Source organism: Saimiri boliviensis, chromosome 13 (assembly GCF_048565385.1).
Source record: "Saimiri boliviensis isolate mSaiBol1 chromosome 13, mSaiBol1.pri, whole genome shotgun sequence".
Taxonomy (NCBI): domain Eukaryota; kingdom Metazoa; phylum Chordata; class Mammalia; order Primates; family Cebidae; genus Saimiri; species Saimiri boliviensis.
The window spans coordinates 88,328,127-88,349,493 of record NC_133461.1 but is presented as its reverse complement, the minus strand read 5'-3'; the positions used below and the strand labels follow the sequence as shown (position 1 = coordinate 88,349,493).

The 21,367-nt window shown below is 43.3% G+C and overlaps 1 protein-coding gene across 7 annotated transcripts in view; it reads left to right on the top strand.

Annotated features, from left to right (window-relative positions):
- Nucleotides 1-19,462, top strand: part of DLC1 (DLC1 Rho GTPase activating protein) — a 523,653-nt gene extending 504,191 nt beyond the window's left edge. For all 7 annotated transcript variants that reach the window (XM_074383938.1, XM_074383936.1, XM_074383937.1 and 4 more), the window contains 10 exons: nucleotides 1,019-2,442; nucleotides 3,455-3,631; nucleotides 6,802-6,961; nucleotides 7,090-7,288; nucleotides 9,567-9,780; nucleotides 10,923-11,037; nucleotides 12,176-12,394; nucleotides 13,874-14,091; nucleotides 16,352-16,525; nucleotides 16,880-19,462. In XM_074383938.1, coding sequence (XP_074240039.1) covers nucleotides 1,019-2,442; nucleotides 3,455-3,631; nucleotides 6,802-6,961; nucleotides 7,090-7,288; nucleotides 9,567-9,780; nucleotides 10,923-11,037; nucleotides 12,176-12,394; nucleotides 13,874-14,091; nucleotides 16,352-16,525; nucleotides 16,880-17,000 — 3,021 coding nt within the window. In that variant the 3' untranslated portion in view covers nucleotides 17,001-19,462. The remainder of the gene's footprint in view (nucleotides 1-1,018; nucleotides 2,443-3,454; nucleotides 3,632-6,801; nucleotides 6,962-7,089; nucleotides 7,289-9,566; nucleotides 9,781-10,922; nucleotides 11,038-12,175; nucleotides 12,395-13,873; nucleotides 14,092-16,351; nucleotides 16,526-16,879) is intronic.
- Nucleotides 19,463-21,367: the final 1,905 nt, after the last annotated feature.

The window sequence follows — 21,367 nt, the reverse complement described above, 5'->3', positions numbered from 1 at the left end:
AGAAAAGGTACTGGTAAGAGGCTCCAAAGCACTGTTAGTAGACTGAAGCTGAGTAATGACCCACCTTGATTCATGGCCTCTTTAGTCCAGTAGGAGATCTTATAAATTTTTAGTGTCTGGAGATTTAAGTTGCCACTCTTCTTAGTGTTTGAAAACTACCTTTTTAATTGCGAGAGGGAAGATAAACATATTCTAACAAAAGACAGTACAACTGAAAGCAGTTCAGAGGCAGTCTGCTCATTGCTGACTTCAGTTCAGAATATTTTACATGCCTAGAATTTTCACCATCTCAGAGGTTTTTTCTGTGAGCAATTAAAGAACAGCCTATAGATCCCAGAGTTTCCATAAAATAACTCTTAATAAACTTGCAACATTTGGTTAGGCACTCTCCTGTTAAATTCTTTAAATATGCCTTTGTTATTAAAAAAAAAAATTGCTGGGCACTGTGGCTTATGCCTGTAATCCCAACACTTTGGGAGGCCCGGGTGGGAGGATTGTTTGAGGCCAGAAGTTTGAGACTAGCCTAGGCAACATAGTAAGACCTCCTCTTTACAAAAAATTTAAAAAAGGAAAAGAATATGTAAGTGGGGTTGGGCACTGTAGCTCATTGGGAGGCACAGGTGGGAGGATAACTTGAGGTCAGGAGTACAGAACTAGCCTGGGCAACATAGCAAGACCCCACCTCTATCAAACAACAACAAAAAAAAAATTAGCTGGGTATGTTGGCACCTGCCTGTAGTCCCAGCTACTAGGTAGGCTGAGGTGGGAGGATCAATTGAGACCAGGAATTTGAGGCTGCAGTAAGCTGTGATCATGCCACTGCACTCACACCTGGTCAACAGACTGAGACCCTATTTCTTAAATAAATAAATAAATTAAATTAAAATAAAGTACACGTGGGAAATTGACACTAGTAGCATATTATGAGCAGCCTCCTGGCTGCCTGGCCCTTAGCTCATGCCCTGCACCCTGCTGGCTGCCAGCCCAGTGCTTGAATGGCTTCTTTCTGTCTTTGCAGAGTGATGATTCAGATGAGGATGAGCCTTGTGCCATCAGTGGCAAATGGACTTTCCAAAGGGACAGCAAGAGGTGGTCCCGGCTTGAAGAGTTTGATGTCTTTTCTCCAAAGCAGGACCCAGTCCCTGGGTCCCCAGACGACTCCCACCCAAAGGATGCAGCAAGCCCCGGAGGCGCACTGATGGACCTCAGCGAGCGCCAGGAGGTGTCTTCCGTCCTCAGCCTCAGCAGCACTGGCAGCCTCCCCAGCCACGCGCCCCCCAGCGAGGACACCGCCACCCCCCGGACTAACTCCGTCATCAGCATTTGCTCCTCCAGCAACTTGGCAGGCAATGACGACTCTTTCGGCAGCCTGCCTTCTCCCAAGGAACTGTCCAGCTTCAGCTTCAGCATGAAAGGCCATGAGAAAACTGCCAAGTCCAAGACGCGCAGTCTGCTGAAACGGATGGAGAGCCTGAAGCTCAAGGGCTCCCACCACAGCAAGCACAAAGCGCCTTCGAAGCTGGGGCTGATCATCAGCGGGCCCATCCTGCAAGAGGGGGTGGATGAGGAGAAGCTGAAGCAGCTCAACTGCGTGGAGATCTCCGCCCTCAACGGCAACCGCATCAATGTCCCGATGGTACGAAAGAGGAGCGTTTCCAACTCCACTCAGACCAGCAGCAGCAGCAGCCAGTCGGAGACCAGCAGTGCCGTCAGCACGCCCAGCCCTGTTACCAGGACCCGGAGCCTCAGTGCCTGCAACAAGCGGGTGGGCATGTACTTGGAGGGCTTCGATCCTTTCAATCAGTCAACATTTAACAACGTGATGGAGCAGAACTTTAAGAACCGCGAGAGCTACCCAGAGGACACGGTGTTCTACATCCCAGAAGATCACAAGCCTGGCACTTTCCCCAAGGCTCTCACCAATGGCAGTTTCTCCTCGTCGGGGAATAACGGCTCTGTGAACTGGAGGACGGGAAGCTTCCACGGCCCTGGCCACATCAGCCTCAGGAGGGAAAACAGCAGCGACAGCCCCAAGGAACTGAAGAGGCGCAATTCCTCCAGCTCCATGAGCAGCCGCCTGAGCATCTACGACAACGTGCCGGGCTCCATCCTCTACTCCAGTTCAGGGGACCTGGCAGATCTGGAGAACGAGGACATCTTCCCCGAGCTGGACGACATCCTCTACCACGTCAAGGGGATGCAGCGGATAGTCAATCAATGGTCAGAGAAGTTTTCCGATGAGGGAGACTCAGACTCAGCCCTGGACTCGATCTCTCCCTGCCCATCCTCTCCAAAACAGATACACTTGGATGTAGACAACGACCGAACTACACCCAGTGACCTGGACAGCACAGGCAACTCCCTGAATGAACCGGAAGAGCCCTCGGACATCCCAGAAAGAAGGGATTCTGGAGTTGGGGCATCCCTAACCAGGTCCAACAGGTAAGAACTTCTCTCCTCCCTCTAGGTTTGGGACACTGGGGGTCAGGAAGAGATTGTCTCTGCCTGTTCTGTGGGAGGACATGGGATTGAGTCTGGCATTCTTAGCCAGGCCCCTTCCTAAGGAAGGTGTCAAAGTACCAAAATTCAAAAAATGGATATGATTGAGTATGAAGTTCTGGTTGGGGAAGATGAAAAAAGTTCTGGACTGGGAGGCCAAGGGGGACAAATCACAAGGTCAGGAGTTCAAGACCAGCCTGGCCAACATGGTGAAACCCTGGCTCTACTAAAAGTACAAAAAATTAGCTGGGCACCTGTAATCCCAGCTACTTGGGAGGCTGAGGCAGGAGAATCACTTGAGCCTGGGAGGCAGAGGTTACAGTGAGCCAAGATCATGCCACTACACTCCAGCCCTGGTGACAGAGCAAGACTCCATCTCAAAAAAAAAAAAAAAAAAAAAAAAAGTTCTGTAGATGGTCACACAATGAGAATGAACCTAATACCACTGAATTGTACACTTAAAAATGGTGAAATTGGTACACTTTATATTGTGTACATTTTACCATAATGGGGATAAAAGTATGGAATAGAAATCAAGTCCTCTCAGTTCCTAAGACAAGATGCCAGCAAGCAACACATTGCTAATGTTGCTTCTACCTATTCAAAAGCCTTTGGTCCAGGCGCAGTGGCTCACACTTGTAATCCAATACTTTGGGAGGCTGAGGTGGGAGGATCACTTGAGGCCAAGAGTTTGAGAACAGACTGGAGACGCCATCTCTACAAAAACATTTAAAAATGAGCAAGACGTGTTAGCACAGGCCTGTAGTCCTGGCTATTCAGGAGGCTGAGGCAGGAGGATCACTTGAGCACAGGAGTTAGTGGCTGCAGTGAGCTATGATGGCACCACTGCACTCGAACCTGGGCAACAGAGCAAGATTCTGTTTCAGAAAAAATAAAATAAATCAAATCAAATAAAAAGCCTTCAGGTTCACTTTCCTCTCCTCTTCTCTCATAGGCACCGACTGAGATGGCACAGTTTCCAGAGCTCACATCGGCCAAGCCTAAACTCTATATCACTACAGATCAACTGCCAGTCTGTGGCCCAGATGAACCTGCTGCAGAAATACTCACTCCTAAAGCTAACAGCCCTGCTGGAGAAATACACACCTTCTAACAAGCATGGTTTTAGCTGGTAAGAGTTTAATTAATCAGTCAACTGTTATTGAAAATGATATTTTTTGGTCAACTCCTTGAGTTTGTTCCCATATTAAGAAAATGACACTTCTCTCCTTTATTAATATATTTCAGTATTTCATCTGTCATCCTATGGCAATCATTATCTGTCTTTTTTTCTTTTTTTTTTCTTTTTTTTTTTTTTTTTGAGACAGGGTCACCTAGGCTGGAGTGCAGTGCAGTGGTACGATCTTGGCTCACTGCAGCCTTGACCTCCCGGGCTTAAGTGATTCTCTTGCCTCAGGCTCCAGAGTAGCTGGACTCCTGAGTAGGTAGGAGTACAGTTGCTCTCCACCATACCCAGCTAGTTGTATTTTTTTCCATTTTTGTAGAGATGGGGTTTCACCATGTTGACCAGGCTGGTCTTGAACTCTTGGGCTCAAGGGATCCACCCACCTAGGCCTCCCAAATTGCTGGAATTTTAGGCGTGAGCCACCACCCCAGCTACTCTACATTCTTGAGACCACATTTGATAATGCTGAAGCCAGTGGAGACAGGAAATTATCAGTGTGGGTTAGTTGAAGTTGATTGAGTTTTCAACTCTCTGATGCCAGTTGATGGGAGTAAGAATACATGACTCTTGCATCACATGGTATAGGTACCTCCTTCCCAATGTCAGAAATAAAACACTATAGGTAAATATATGCACAGTATCAGATCATATTTTTGGACGGAAGGAAAGAAAAACATTAAGATTTAATGAGACCATCTTTGAAATTCTTGATTTACAGTACCTGGCCGTATAACCCTATTCATGCCTCTTTTTAGAAATCATTTTGGGGCAGGAGCAGTGGCTCAGGCCTATAATCCCAGCATTTTGGGAGGCTGAGGCAGGTGGATGACACGAGGCCAGGAGTTTGAGACCAGCCTGGCTAACATGGCGAAACCCCATCTCTACTAAAAATACAAAAACTATTAGGGTGTGGTGGTACACACCTGTAATCCCAGCTACTGGGGAAGCTGAGGTATGAGAGTCCCTTGAACCCAGGAGGTGGAGGCTGCAGTGAGCCCAAGATAAGGCTATTCCACTCCAGCCTGAGCAACAGAGTGAGACCCTGTCTCAAAAAAAAAAAAAAAAAAAAAAAAGAATCATTTTAGGTGTGAATATTTGTAGCATCAGTAAAAAAATTCTACCTGTGCTAAAGAATTCTGGTTACATTTTTTTCTAGCAAAGACCCTCCAACAGTGAATAATTATTTTAAGGAATTCACTACTCTAACATATTTTAGACTCAAATGTAGAGATGAAATGCATTGTACGAATTGTTGATAATTACTTTGAACAGTATAGTTCCTTAGTATGTAGAATGTGAGGGTAGGCTCTAAGGCTAGATGGGGTCATGGATATCACCTAATCTGGGTACATCTTAATTTTTCTACTATCAGTGCAAGGCAGAGAAATGTTTCTAGATTGACATCTCAGTGCATTTTTCAGTGTCAGCTGGGAATCCTTAAATTCTTTTCAGTAATCTGAGTGTTTATCATCCAGTTGCACAACTACTGCATTTTGATAAAAATGGAGAAGCCACCCATTTCATTAGCAGTGCTCCGTAGCAAGCCCACGTTGCCTGAGAAGTCAGCAAAGCAAGGAAAATGTGCTTTCTGTCTCCAGCTCCTCCTGTCCTTAGGACTCTTAGTGGATTTAACTTCAGCATCAAAGTACCTCCTGTTCAAAGGCTGTTATTATGTGAGCCTTGCTAAATACAGAAGTTGTTTGTTCTGAATGACAGAAATAAGTATTGACCGGTTTATCCTCACATGCTTCAGATTCTCGGTGGGGATCGTAATGTGTTCTTTTCACATTCCGCCGCCAGGCTGTTCTCCCCCGACAAAGCGAGTATTATACACACTTATAGGCATGATACCATATACTTAACTGTATGGAAATACAAACTTAACTCTGCTCTTTCTTTTTACCTTTCCTGGAGCTATAAACAGTAACATGTCATGGCTGCTGGTGAGCATTCAAAAGTCAAAGTGGTCTGTCTTCTCTGGAGTTCCTCTGTGCTTAGAGTAATATTTTCCCTGCTGGCTATTTAAAACTGCATATTTTAGATTCTCATCTCTGAGTTGCCCACCCCCCCAACCCACCAAACCCTCAAGAATCTGAAAGTCCATAATACTTCTTGGGTTCTAGTCAGCGTTTCCAGTGACTCAAAACCAACTGTAAAAGCCTCACATTGTGGGATCTGTGGAGCAGGGAGGAATCCTACACAAGGTTCTTTTCCTGTTTGGCCTTGCCCTTTCGGGTCCCATTGAGAGAGGTCATTTGGAGAGCTGGAATTTCTGCTTGACAGCCTGAAATACATAACATGGGTTTCCTGCTGTTGCGTATACTGCTGGGGTGGACTTGGTTTCAGGACACTGGGGAGGCTGGGGTCCTGGGGTTGACTCACAAAACCCCCATTGTTCCTTTTCCATCTTCCTTTAGAAACCTAAAGATGTTATGTTCTCCCAGGTCATTAGCAGGAGAATTTATTTTGACTTCAGGTCATTCACTGTTGAGTTGGCTCTCAGTGTATCAGGCTCTCATTGCTGTTTTCCCATCATGTATTACCTGCGCCTTTTGACCCTAAATGCTTTGGATCTCATCAAGAAGTCAGAAGTGATTCTTAACCTTTTTTTCAAGACAAAAGGGACTTTGTTTTTCACACTCTATCAGAAGCACCTAATTAGGATATTGTATGTTGTTTTCTGCTTCTTCCTTCCTATACCACCATTCTATAAGGAAATCCATCAGCTTCCTTACGACTGTAGACCCCAATTCTCCAGGTTCAAGGTGGAAGGACATTCCCACCTGAGGAAATGAGACTGGACCTCACAAGCCCAGCTCTTAGAAAATCTAGAACAACACTGTCCTGGAGAACTGTCTGTCTGCATGATAGAAGTGTTCTTTATCTACACAGGCCAAAACAGTGGGGACTGGCAACAAAAGACTAAGGAGCACCTGAAGTGTGGCCAGTACCACTGGGGAACTGAATTTGTCATTTTGTTTAGTTTACATTTAAATAACCACCGATATGGTACAGATCTGGAGCCCCCAGGGTTTACCTACAGAAGTGGACAAGTGTAGACAGACGAGCAAACATGTTCCCCATCCAACACAACCATCTCGTGTGTTCTTTAACAGGGCCATGCCCAAGTTCATGAAAAGGATCAAGGTTCCAGACTACAAGGACCGGAGTGTGTTTGGGGTCCCTCTGACGGTCAACGTGCAGCGCACAGGACAACCATTGCCTCAGAGCATCCAGCAGGCCATGCGCTACCTCCGGAACCATTGTTTGGATCAGGTGAGAGTGCTGCCTGCGGATTCGTGTACTCAGGGGAGCTTGGACTGCATGCAGCTGCTTCTAGTTGTGTGGTGTAAACACTGCTTCCATGTTAATGTACCCAACACAAAGTGTTGTTCTTCCAAAAGGTTGGGCTCTTCAGAAAATCGGGGGTCAAGTCCCGGATTCAGGCTTTGCGTCAGATGAATGAGGGTGCCATAGACTGTGTCAACTACGAAGGACAGTCTGCTTATGACGTGGCAGACATGTTGAAGCAGTATTTTCGAGATCTTCCTGAGCCACTAATGACAAACAAACTCTCAGAAACTTTTCTACAGATCTACCAATGTGAGTGTCCTTTGATCTTAACTTTGTTGGCATTGGGGAAAAATGGGACCAATGGAAGCTTTCCTTGATAGCATTCTTTTTTCTTTTTCTTTCTTTCTTTTCTTTTTTCTTTTTTTTTTTTTTTGAGACAGAGTCTCATTCTGTCACCCAGGCTGGAGTGTGGTAGCATGATCTCAGCTCACTGCAACCTCTGCCTCCCAGGTTCAAGCAATTCTCCCACCTCAGCCTCCCAAGTAGCTGGGATTACAGGAGTGTGCCACCACACCCAGCTAATTTTTGTATTTTTAGTAGAGGTGGGGTTTCAGGCTGGTCTCGAACTCCTGACCTCAAGTGATCCTCCCACCTTGGCCTCCCAAAGTGCTAGGATTACAGGGGTGAGCCACTGTGCCCAGCCTTGATGGTGTTCTTTTGACAAGAGGACCTGCATGGTGACCTCTTGAAAACCCATGTCATCATTTTCTTCCTTGCCCCCGTGTTTGTGGAACAGGTTTCTTGTTAGTTATTGAATGGTGCAGTGGCCAGGCACGGTGGCTCACGCCTGTAATCCCAGCACTTTGGGATACCAAGGCTGGGGGGTAGGGGGATGACAAGGTCAGGAGTTTGAGAGCAGCCTGACCAACATAGTGAAACCCTGTCTCCTACTAAAAATACAAAAATTAGCCAGGTATGGTGGCACTCACCTGTAATCTCCACTACTTGGGAGGCTGACGCAGGAGAATCGCTTGAACCTGGGAGGCGGAGGTTGCAGTGAGCTGAGATTGTGCCACTGCACTCAGCCTGGGCGACAGAGCGAGACTACATCAGAAAAAAAAAAAAAAAATGAATGATGTGAAAATAAATTTCCCAGTCTCTAATGACTGATGCGATTGTAGATTTTTACCAGCAGACCCAAGTTAGGCTTTGATTAGTTTCTAGAACAGTGTTATCTAAGATGCTCAGATAAAGATCAGGTACCAAGATCTCTTTCTGTCTCTACCTTGTCTACAGAAAGTTTAGTTGCTTCATGTTCCTCTTGCAGGCTGTTGGTTTTAAAATTTCACAAGTGTCTATGTGTTTTATCTTGCTGTAAAATGAGTAAATAATCTTTTTCTGTTATTCATCCCAGTCTCTGCCAGAAATACTTGGTAAAACAATACCCATGCCCTTCTCACTTTTATGTAAAGCTTAAAGAAAACAGTTGTCTAAATTAATGATCAAAATCAGGATCATAGCTTTTACAGCCTTGTGTTTTTCTTGGCTCAGTGTGGTATTACAGCAATGTAATTTAAAAGCAGCCTCTCTTAGCGCGCAAATTGTCTCTAGAACTGGCACGGTGGACTTTATGAGAAATGGAGCTGGTCTGGATTATTTCATTAGTTGTTTCATTCTTTCATATTTTATAAAAACACAGGTCACATTTTCCTCACCAAGGTATTTGTTATGTGTTGTTACCATGGAGCTGTTTAATCAATTTGTCCTATGGAGCTGCATTTGAGTGACTTGATTTTTCCACCACATGTTCTTTAAAAAAGTTGTCTATTCAAGGAGACCTGAAGATGGGGTTCAGCATTTTCTACAAGTAGATGATTTATAGGTTTATTTACATTTTTATATGTTTGCATATTCATGTGCATTTTTATAACAGCCTCTCAAGCATGCTTTTTAAAACTTAAGAAATTGCTCATTCAAGGTATTACATGTATTAATTGAACTGAATATTTTTGGTTCAATTCAGATCAGAACTGAATATTTTAGCAGCTTACTTGTCCCATTTCAAGAATGAGCAAATTAGTTAAACTCATGAAAATCTCCAGAGATACTGAACATTTTGTAGTCAAGGCTGAGAGATCGCCATTCTTACCTTCTTATACATTTCTCAGATAAGATTTTTCATTGACACTAAACAAAAGTATAAGTATAGAGTGTGTTCCGTTACTGAGATTGGTAAATTAGGGATTTTTTTTTTTTTTTTTCATGCTTAGGAAAGAAAAACCTGTTACGTAAACTAGAAGAACAGGCATCCTCTGGAGCCAGACTCTTGAGGTGGATTTAGGAGTGTTTAGGTATTGTGGGTGTTGAAAAATTTTTTCTCACTCCTCCACAAGGCAGGAAATACTTGAGGGTGGTGATGCTGGTGGCAATTCATAATTTTTACCGTATTAACCTCTAGTACACTTTCTACAAGCGCTTGTTCAGTACTGGGCTGAGGTATTTGATGCTGACATTTGCCTTGGGACATTTCCTTGCAATGTCCATGTGAATTCACCAAGCTGATGGGGAAAGTGCTGCTGTCATGCAGATGTGCCCAAGGACCAGCGCCTGCAGGCCATCAAGGCTGCCATCATGCTGCTGCCTGATGAGAACCGGGAGGTTCTGCAGACCCTGCTTTATTTCTTGAGCGATGTCACAGCAGCCGTAAAAGAAAACCAGATGACCCCAACCAACCTGGCTGTGTGCTTGGCGCCTTCCCTCTTCCATCTCAACACCCTGAAGAGAGAGAATTCCTCTCCCAGGTACGGATTGCATGGGACTTTTTCTGAAACAAGCAAGAAAGTTAGACTGTTGTATTAGTCCATTCTCACATTGCCAATAAAGACGTACCTGAGACTGGTCTATTGAAGTGCATGACAAAATAGTCTCGCTGGACTTAACCTCCACAGACTAAATCCATCCAACTAATACTTTTCCTGAGCTCTAAAGAAACTTGGAAAATATTTCTTAGCTACAGGTTTGGTGCCTAGTTATGCTAGTGAAGGTTAGTTTGCTTCTGAAAGTTATACAGTGTTTATATGTATGTTTAAATAGTTCTTTCTGAGACAGTATCTAGCTCTGTCACCCAGGCTGGACTGCGGTAGCACGATCTCAGCTAACTGCAACCTCTGCCTCCTGGGTTCAAGGCATTCTGCTGCCTCCGCTTCCCAAGTAGCTGGAACTACAGGCATGTGCCACCACACCTGGCTAATTTCTGTATTTTTAGTGGAGATGGAGTTTCACCATGTTGGCCAGGCGGGTTGAACTCCTGACCTTGTGATCCACCCACCTTGGTCTCCCAAAGTTCTGGGATTACAGGCTTAGGAAAGCGTGACCCACCACGCCCAGCCATATTTAAAGAGTTCTTAAAAGCTGACTGGGGCATTCTGGCACACAGGAGGACAGAGAACTAAAGATGAGTAGAAGTGAGAGATCAAATAAGATGAGGACAAAACCTCAAGGAAGCAATGGACTTAGCCCTCACCTGTAGGGTAAGGGGGCTGTGTATTCAGGCAGGTAAAGACAGTGACACCCTTTACTCCAACTCCTATGGACTCCTTTCCCATGCTCCTCAGAAGAAGCTGCTCCCCCACATGCAAACACAGGCCTTATGAGCTGTCCTATTCTGAATAGGAACCTATTTAACAAAATGGCTTTAATCACCTGGATTTCATCAAGAGCATATCTCTTTAATGTTTTTTGTGTGTTGTTGACAAAACTCTGGTGACCAAAGTAAAAGCGCTGTTAATCCACTTAACAATAAGCAGGGTTCAGTGAAATGTTTTTTTTTTGTTGTTTGTTTTTTTTCCTCTCTCCTTTGAGTTTCCTTGAATAATACCTTGACGAAAAATATATAAATACTATGGTAGTTGAACTGTTCCCCTCTTGTGTTCCTTCTACCTAGGGTAATGCAAAGAAAACAAAGTTTGGGAAAACCAGATCAGAAAGATTTGAATGAAAACCTAGCTGCCACTCAGGGGCTGGCCCATATGATTGCTGAGTGCAAGAAACTTTTCCAGGTAAGGAATTGAGAAGGTTAGTCCCTTAATTTTTATTTATTTATTCATTTTTTGAGTTGGAGTCTTACTCTGTCACCCAGGCTGATGTGCACTGGCATGATCTCAGCTCACTGCAACCTCTAACTCCCAGGCTCAAGCAATTCTCCTAAGCCTCCTGAGTAGCTGGGATTACAGGCACCTGCCACCATACCCGGCTAAGTTTTTGTATTTTTAGTACAGATGGGGTTTCACCATGATGGTCAGGCTGGTCTCGAACTCCTGACCTTGTGATCCTGCCTCAGCCTCCCAAAGTGCTGGAATTATAGGTGTGAGCTACCACACCTGACCATTTGGCCCCTTTATTAAGGATAATGTGAATAGGTCCAAAGTCTTAGTCTTGATAACTTGTTCATGTCTTACCTGAAGACCTTTTCCACAGCTGGAGGTGGTATAAATAGCCTGAGAATATCTTATTTACATTTATTATAATGCATCAGATAGAGTTAATCATGTTTAATGAAGTGGTCCCTTTACTTAAAAAGCAAAAGCGTCTGGGCGCAGTGGTTCATGCCTGTAATTCTAACACTTTGGGAGGCCAAGGCGGGTGGATCACTTGAGTTCAGGAGTTCGTGACAAACCAGAGCAACATGGTGAGACCATATCTCTACAAAAATAATTTTAAAATTAGCTGGGTGTCATGGTGTGCACCTGTAGTCTCAGTTACTTGGGAGGCTGAGGTGGGAGGATCACCTGAGCTCAGGGAGGTGGAGGTTGTAGTGAGTCAAAATTCTGCCACTGCACTCCAGCCTGGGTAACAGAGTGAGAAGACCCTGTGTCAAAAAGAAAGATTGTCTGGATTGTCTGGAATTAAACTTCTGTATCTGAGAAACCTGCTTTGGTCAATGTAATTCACTTCCCCTACTCTAACTTACCAAAGAAGAAGACTTTACATGGGAATAAGATTTCAGATATATTTATGGAGGTGATCTGTTCATATCCTCATGATACCACATGAATTCATCATGATAACCTCCGGTGGGAAGATGCCTGTACTACCCTAAGGACAGGCTCGTGTTTCTGCTCAGCATTTTCCACTGATGGGCGTTGAGATTGAGTACAGGTGGACTCACCTCCTTTCTGTTCCTCATATTCCTCACAGGTTCCTGAGGAAATGAGCCGATGTCGTAATTCCTATACCGAACAAGAGCTGAAGCCCCTCACTCTAGAAGCACTCGGGCACCTGGGTAATGATGACTCAGCTGACTACCAACACTTCCTCCAGGACTGTGTGGATGGTCTGTTTAAAGAAGTCAAAGAGAAGTTTAAAGGCTGGGTCAGCTACTCCACTTCGGAGCAGGCGGAGCTGTCCTATAAGAAGGTAAGGCTTCATCCTGTTGTCAGCTGGTTGAGTCCAGGAGTTGGGCTTGGGTCCATCAGAGATAACACTCTTTTGCCAACTAATCTCTCTGGGGATCTGTAGCCCACACCCTCCTGTGTAGAGCTAGGCACACGGTAAGTCAGATTCCCCTGGTGAGAGTGGAAACCTGGCAAAGGAAGAGTGATTTCTGTCTTGTGTAACACTTGGGAGAGGATTTCTGCTGTTTCTAATGAAGTCCTTTGGCTCTACAGAACTAAACTAGACTTCCCTAGACTGCTTTGCTGATGGCATTGAGCTTTAGGACAGCCTATGACATGCTTCAGTTTTTCCATAATTTGGTCAGAATCCCTTTGTACACTTCTCTGTTGTTAGTTACTGTTCTCTTGGCCTTTTAAGGGCAGGAATCTCTTAGGGGGAAATAATTCCAGTTAGATAAGCCTCTTGAGGGCAGAGGCATCTTTTAAGGCTCAGCAGAGTAAGTCCATAGGAGGTATATGTTGATGTCATCTCTACCATCTTGAAAATAAATAAACAATGGGAGTAGGCTGGATGGCCTTGCAGCCTTTGGAATGAGTGCAAATGAATGATATTCCTTTTTTCTTTTTTTGGAAACAGAGTCTCACTCTGTCACCCAGGCTGGAGTAGAGCAGTGTGATCTCAGCTCACTGCAACCTCTGCCTCCTGGGTTCAAGCTATTCTCCTGCCTCAGCCTCCTGAGTAGCTGGGACTACAGGTGCCCGCCACCACACCTGGCTAAGTTTTGTATTTTTAATAGAGATGGGGTTTTACCATATTGGCCAGGCTGGTCTCGAACTCCTGACCTTGTGATCCGCCTGCTTCAACCTCCCAAAGTGCTAGATTACAGGCGTGAGCCACTGCACCCAATGACTAATATTTCTTTATTGCATTCACCCTGCTATAGGTCCCAGAAAAAAAAAAAAAAAAAAAAAAAAAAAAAAAAAAAAGTCATACATTTTTTGTTTGTTTTTGAGATGGAGTTGTATTCTTCTTACCCCATGGCATGATCTTGGCTCACTGCAAACCCTGCCTCCTGGGTTCAAGCAATTCTCCTGTCTCAGCCTCCCGAGTAGCTGGACTTACAGGTGCCTACCACCATGCCTGGATAATTTTCATATTTTTAGTAGAGACAGGTTTCACCATGTTGTCCAGGCTGGTCTCAAACTCCTGACCTTAGGTGATCTGCCCACCTTGGCCTCCCAAAGTGCTGGGATTACAGGCATGAACCACTGCACCCAGCCTTTCTGGCTTGCTCTTAAATATACTTGGGGACAGCAGCCTATTTAAGTCATAGATTTATTAGCCCCTAATATTGATTTATATATTGATTACATAGTATTGTTTATATGATTTATAAAATCAATTAACATTGATTATATGTAACTAAAATTGTTAATCCAACTAACAATTGGTAAGTGTGTATGGATTGTCTTGGCACTGAAATACGCATCTTCTTTCCAGGTGAGTGAAGGACCCCCTCTGAGGCTTTGGAGATCAACCATTGAAGTCCCTGCTGTGCCTGAGGAAATCTTAAAGCGCCTACTTAAAGAACAGCACCTCTGGGATGTAGACCTGTTGGATTCAAAAGTGATTGAAATCCTGGACAGCCAAACTGAAATTTACCAGTATGTCCAAAACAGTATGGCACCTCATCCCGCTCGGGACTATGTTGTTTTAAGGTGAGCGCTTCCAAATTGTTTTTTGTGACAAGGATGACTCCACATTACAAGATGGTATAATTATTTAAAGTAGAGGCATGGTAGCTCACACCTGCAATCCCAGCACTTTGGGAGGCCAAGGCAGGAGGATCACTTGAGGCCAGTTCAAGACCAGCCTGGGCAATATAGCAAGACCCTATCTCTACAAAAAAAAAAATTTTTAATTAGCCAGGTGTTGGCTGGGCATGATGGCTCATGCCTGTAATCCCAGCACTTTGGGAGGTCATGGCAGGCAGATCACGAGGTCAGGAGATCGAAACCACCCTGGCTAACATGGTGAAACCCCATCTCTACTAAAAATACAAAAAAATTAGCCAGGTATAGTGGCATTCACCTGTGGTCTCAGCTACTCAGGAGGCTGAGCCAGGAGAATTGCTTGAACCCAAGAGGCAGAGATTACAGTGAGCCAGGATTGCACCACTGCATCCAACCTGAGTGAACAGCAAGACTCTGTCTTAAAAAAAAAAAAGCCACATGTCATGGTACATGCCTGTAGTCCTAGCTACTCAGGAGGCTGAGGCAGGAGTATCTTTTGAGCCAGGAGTCTGAGACTGCAGTGAGCTGTGGGCATGCCACTGTATTGTGACCTGGGCCACAGACCAAAATCTTGTTTCTAAATAAACAAAACAAAATATATACTTCCAGAAAAGTAGTGAATAACCTTCCAATGTAGAAAACAGATCTACGTTTATTCTAGCAGTATGTTCCTCACTGAGAATGGTTTGCACCCTTTAGTAAATTAGCTCAGAAAGAAAGTCGCCTTCCAATGAATATGCTCATTGGTAGCAGTTTTTTGCCCGTTTTAGGATAGATTTTCTTGTCAGAAACAGCTAGTGAATGAATAAGCCAGGAAATAACATTTGAGTCCCAAGGGAGATGTGGTTAAGGCTGATTTATGTGTAATTCATAAATTCTCTAGAGATATTACTGAAAGAATTCCAAAAATCTTTGAGGAAATGTCACATTGGAAGTCCAGACCTTTTCAAACACCCAGTGCCCCTTTAGGTGTCTGTGTTCCAAGACATTTCTGAAACAGAAAAATGGTTTTAAGCTACACTTCAAATTGGCTGTTTTTTCAAAGAGGAGACTGTCTGAGCACATAAAGCCTCTGTAACAGCGGCTCTGTACAGATTTCCTCATTCAGGAGTCCTTGTACAAGAGTGTCTTTGTGCATGTAATGCTGCTCTAACAAAATAGCACAGACTGCGTGATTTATGATGAACAGATATTTATTTGGTTCGTGGTTCTAAAAGCTGGGAAGTCCAAGATCAAGGAGCTGCGTCTAGTTGTCTGATTAATCGATGACTGATTGATTGGGGGACATGGTTTCACTCTGTCATCAGGCTAGACTTCAGTGGCACGCTCATGGCTTACTGAAGCCTTCACCTCCCAGGCTCAAGCAATCCTCCCACCTTAGCCTCCCAAGTAGCTGGAACTACAGGCATGCACCATCACTATTGCTTTTGGTAGAGACGTTGTTTTACCATGTTGTCCAGGCTAGTCTCAAACTCCTGGGCTCAAGCAATTCTCCTACCTCAACCTCCCAAAGTGCCGGGATAATAGGCATGAGCCACCATGCCCAGCCTGGTGAGGGTCTTCTTGCTGTGTCATCCCATAGTGGAAGGGCAAAGAGAGGGTAAGGGAGAGCAAAAAAGCAAATGTACAGCCTCAAGCCATTTTTATTTATATATTTATTTTGAGATAACAGGCCTCACTCTGTTGCATAAGTTTGAGTACGGTGGCATGATTACCGCTTACGCAATCCTACCATCTCAGCCCCCTGAGTAGCTGGAACTACAGGGCACACCACCACGCACAGCTAATATTTTTTTACTTTTAGTAGAGATGAGATCTCACTATGTTGCCCAGGCTAGTCTCAAACTTCTGAGCTCAAACGGTCCTCGCTTCCCGGCTTCCGTAAGTGCCGGGATTACAGGCGTGAACCATTGAACCCAGCCTGAAGCTCGTTTATAATTAGCATTAATCTAGCTCTCATTATGCCCCCACCTCCCAACACTATTGTATTGAGGATTCAGTTTCTAGTACATGCTTTTGGGGAACACATGTATACCATAGCAAGTAGTTTAGAGGATGCCATTTACCTAGACCTGGGTCACACAGCCTCACCCCTCAGCCCACTGCAGAGTGAAGAGTGAAGCATGATTTTAAATTTGACTTCTATGAAAGTCTATCATTTCCCCCTCTGGTTTTGTCTCTACAGGACCTGGAGGACTAATTTGCCCAAAGGAGCCTGTGCCCTTTTACTAACCTCTGTGGATCACGATCGGGCACCTGTGGTGGGTGTAAGGGTTAACGTGCTCTTGTCCAGGTATTTGATTGAACCCTGTGGGCCAGGAAAATCCAAACTCACCTACATGTGCAGAGCTGACTTAAGGTATGTTCTGATTCTGATTTTTTTACATGGTGAGAGTCATGGAGGAAATTCAGACTTTTTGTTTAATGCAAAAAATGGCTTAAATGAGCACATCATTGTTTCTTGGTGACTTCATGAAGAGTGGTGTTTATAGAGTAGCATTTCATGTTTGTTGGTCTTTCCGCTACCACTTCCTAATTTGGATCCGTTAGAAAATGTGGTTCTAAAGCAATGCAAATATGGTAGCTCTGCCATGAATTCAGAGCCACAGGAAATAATAGATTGTATGCATTTGAACTAGCAAACAGATGTTTCTCACTTTATTTCAGTGCTTTCTAACTTAAATAATACATCTGCTTTTCTTTTCTCTGATAGGGGCCACATGCCAGAGTGGTACACAAAATCATTTGGACATTTGTGTGCAGCCGAAGTTGTAAAGATCCGGGACTCCTTCAGTAACCAGAACACTGAAACCAAAGACACAAAGTCTAGGTGATCACTGAAGCAAAGCAACTGCTTCCACCACCAGGGTGTTTGTTTCTAGAACCTTGCCAGTCCTTGAAGAATGGGTTCTGTGTCTAATCCTGAAACAAAGAAAACTAGGAGCTGGAGTGTAGGAATTGACTATAGCAATTTGATACTTTTTAAAAGCTGCTTCCTGTTTGTTGAGGGTCTGTATTCATAGACCTTGACTGGAATATGTAAGACTGTGCAAAAAAAAAATGTATTTGTATTCTTATTTCAGATTGCTTCTGAGAAGCAAAACTCTTTAAATACGTTATGGAAGATAATGAAGATACTTCATTCTCTTGTGATATCGGTGTATGCGTACCTGTGTGGCTTTATCTGCAGTATGTTGAGGGACTGGTGTATCCACTGGAATAGTTGGTACTCTTTGATGTGTTTTCTCACCAAGATGAGCAAAGAAAGGTTTGCACAGAGGAGTGTGAATGTGTTTGTTGGGGTTGAATGGCAATAGATGTCTAAGATGGATTCAGTGTCTGGCACACTGAGACATCTCCAAGAAGGAGATTGATGCGTCAGGTTCAGTTTAACCTGTAGTATCTGACTACCCATGGATCCACCCAGAAAGGGGGACCAACACTCTTGTCGATTTATGGGGTTTCTTTTTCAAGTTATTAAGCATATTCCTTCTCCACCAACGTCTTCTGTACTTTGGTTGTAATAGATTGACTCTGACACCCATTTCAGATGCAGTTTATTTTTAGACCTGATTGCAAATAATGATGTAGTTGTAACCAGTATGGATTAGTTCAGGGATGAACTGCTCCCTCCAGCCTTACTGGCTCTGATGCACAGGGTTTTGTTTTTGGTTTTGTTTTGAAATGGAGACGTAAAAACTGAATACGGTAACACTTACTCTTAAATCAAGCATCGAAACTTTCCCCGTTAGAATTCTTTGCATTTTGTGTTTGTAACAGAAACACTTTAAGACACTGTGTATGGAAATATAGGAAACTATGTGTGTCCCAAAGAAATCCCTGTAAATTTAACCCACCTACAAAAGGCGTTTTTCCTCCCCTTGGTTGTTAATGGCATTCCTGGAAGCTGCAGATGTTTATTAATTGGATTTGTTCTTATCAGCAAATAGGTTTCCTGATTTTATTACTTTTTGTCTTATTTTATTTTTTTCTATATTTCTTTTTTTTTTTTCCTCTAGAATGTCCTTGCAATATGTTTAAGTGATAATGAAAAACAGTAATCATAGTAAAAAACAACAAGAAAACCAACCCAAACCAATGCGGTTTTTTAGAAGGGTGGTCTTTATTCAGGTTTTACTGTAATGGTAAGGATTGACTCAAGAAGACAGTATTAGTACATTTATTTTGTATGGATCAAAAGTGAATAATGTATGAATGAGAGTTGTAAGAAGGATTTTTATTTTGTTATAACATAATTTAGTTACCATTTTCAGTGTTATTTCAAACGTTCTTTGAAGAATTTTGGGGCAGGGTGTCAGATTAGTTTTAAAATTTGAGTATTTTGGATATCAGTGTTCCTCATGAAGGATATACTTGTATATTCAGTTTTGATGGCTTCCAGATTTGTAAGATTGTATGTTGTATATACCATTCTATTAAGAAACATGTCCACATGTCCACTGTGCTTTCAAACATAGATAAAGCATGATAAAGATTATTATTTAAGATATATTTGTATTTATACCTCAGATATTCTTTTGGGTTTTGTACCTCAAGGCTTTTTTTCCCCTTACTGTAAATACACTTTACGTGAATACAGTCTAAGTGAAAAAATAAATAAATAAAAGGAAGAGGTTTATAACTTGCTCTATATCTGTACAGAATATAATCAATAAGTGCACTATTAAATGTTTTAAGTAAGGGAAAAGTCTGAGCTGCCTTCCTTGATATTGCATCTCACTCCCATCCTTAAAACCTCAGATTGCAAAGCATGGCATTTTCGCATCAACTAAAATCAAAAGAGCGATTTGCTGAAGGAAAAAAAAATCAGACTGCAAATCATTCCAAGGCCAAACTGCAACTGAGCCACCCACTCCCAAACAGGAAACCCTGGTGAAGGTTCAGGAAGCATGGAGATTGTCTCCAAACGAAGGTCCAGTTAGGAAACGATGCTGAGAAGATGAAAAGAACGTACAACAGCAGAAAGAGACTCACAAGCAGAGTCAGGGTCACCAATGAATATCACCAAAGGTCTCTTTCCCATTGTTTGGCTTCCCTGTAGAAAGGATTCCATACATATTTAACAAGAGAAGAATCTGAAGAATATGAACATTTTCAAGAATTCTGCTGAGGTCACTTAAGGCACCATCACAACTTATCTGTGTGACTAATTGCCTAGATTGTAAGCTCTCTGAGGGCAGGGCTCGTGTCCTACACATCTTTATAATCCCCTGCAGCAGCTTTCAGTATTTTGTACTTGTAGACACCTAATAAATTTATTATTTGCTGAACTGAACTGATCGGATTAGTTCCTGTTATTGAAAAGGGAAGAGCATCTAGGGTCCAGTTTATCTTAAAGCCTCCTTTTGATTCATTGCCCACTTTGAGATGGCAGGGACTAGAAATTGTTTAACCTAGTGGGATCTTAAGTTTTAAACTGAAAAAGACATGTTAATCTGATGAAGTCTTAAATTTCAGCTGATGAAGATAAAAAGTTAACTATCCCCACAGAAAGATAGCTACTCTATGTTCACATTACCTTATGTAAAGTGCCAATTCACTGAGCACTAGACAAACATTCAAACATATAATTGACTCTTCTCCTACTTGCTCCTTGTTTTATTGTTGTTGTTGTTTTTTCAGATGGAGTCTTGCTCACCCAGGCTGGAGTGCAGTGGTGCGATCTTGGCTCACTACAGTCTCCACCTCCCAGGTTCCAGAGATTCTCCTGCCTCAGCCTTCTGAGTAGCTGGGACTACAGGCACACGCCACCATACCTGGCTAATTTTTGTATTTTTGTAAGAGACAGGGTTTCACCATGTTAGCCAGGCTGGTCTGGAACTCCTAATGCCTTCCAGACATTGTCCTTAAACTTGGCAAAATAAACTTCTACATTGATTGAGACCTGCTTCAGATATTTTTTGGTTTATACCACCTTAGTCAGAGTCCCAAGGAAATTCCGTCACCCTGTTACTGAGATGACAGGATAATTTTTTTTTTTTTTTTTTTTTTTTTTTTTTTTTTTGAGATGGAATCTCTTCTGTTACCTGGGCTGGACTGTAGCGACGAAATCTTGGCTCACAGCAACCTCTGCCTCCCAGGTTCAAGCAATTCTCCTGCCTCAACCCCCGCCCCCCAGAGTAGCTGGGATTACAGGATTACGCTACCACGCCCAGCTAATTTTTGTGTTTTTAGTAGAGACGGGGTTTTGCCATGTTCGCCAGGCTGGTCTTGAATGCCTAGCCTCAGGCAATCTGCTGGCCTTGGCCTCCCAAAATATTGGGATTACAGGCATAAGCCACGGCGCCCAGCCTAACAAGAGAATTTAAATCAGTGAAGATGAAAAGGAAGAGAAAATTTCATTTCAGGTTGAGGTTGAAAAAATTTGTAGTTCTGTTTAGCAAATCAAATATATTATTTGAAATGTACAAAGACTCCACTTGTCCTCCGTGTAACACATAGGACCCAATTCTCCCCTCATTCAAGAACAGAACAATTAATTACGCATGTGGGCTGACGGCAGCCCACCCATTCCCTCTGATCATGCATTTCTTAGTAGGTACATGGAAAGATCTACTGACAGGCTTCTTAACTTTTACAGCCCAGGACCAGAATACCCATCTAGTGACTCTTTCTGCAATACCTCATTATGCCCGCCCCACCACACAAAAATACCAGGAAGCACCGTGGAGATATTTGTGAAGGTGCTTTGAAAAGCAACGGCTATTCAGCTGTAAAGGAGCATTCGGGAAAGCGGAGTGGAACTGAGCCCAGCTGCTTTCCCTCCCCTGCCTGTTGAAGCATACATGAATGACTCTAAAGCAGAAATCCCAAACAATGAGATCATGGCATGCATGTCATCTTGGTGTTCCATCAGGATGAAATTTGCCTAAGGAATTTAAATTCCATTTGCCTAAGGAATGCAAATTATAACAGATTTCAAAGAGCCTGTGGCAGGAAAAGCTCAGGTAGGTCTGCACAGTTGCAATGAGTTGGGCCCATTCTCTAGGGGATGATGAGACTTTTGCAGGCAGGGAGTTTGCTAAATCATGTTCGTAGCTGTAGCCCAAAGTAATTACCTTTGCTGTATATACACAGCTCCCATGAGAGCAGCGGGCTTGCCTGTCCGGATTCAAGGCTGTGTTGACACCTATAGTAATAAACACCTTTCCGCACATATTTTTCAACTCGTTGGATTTTT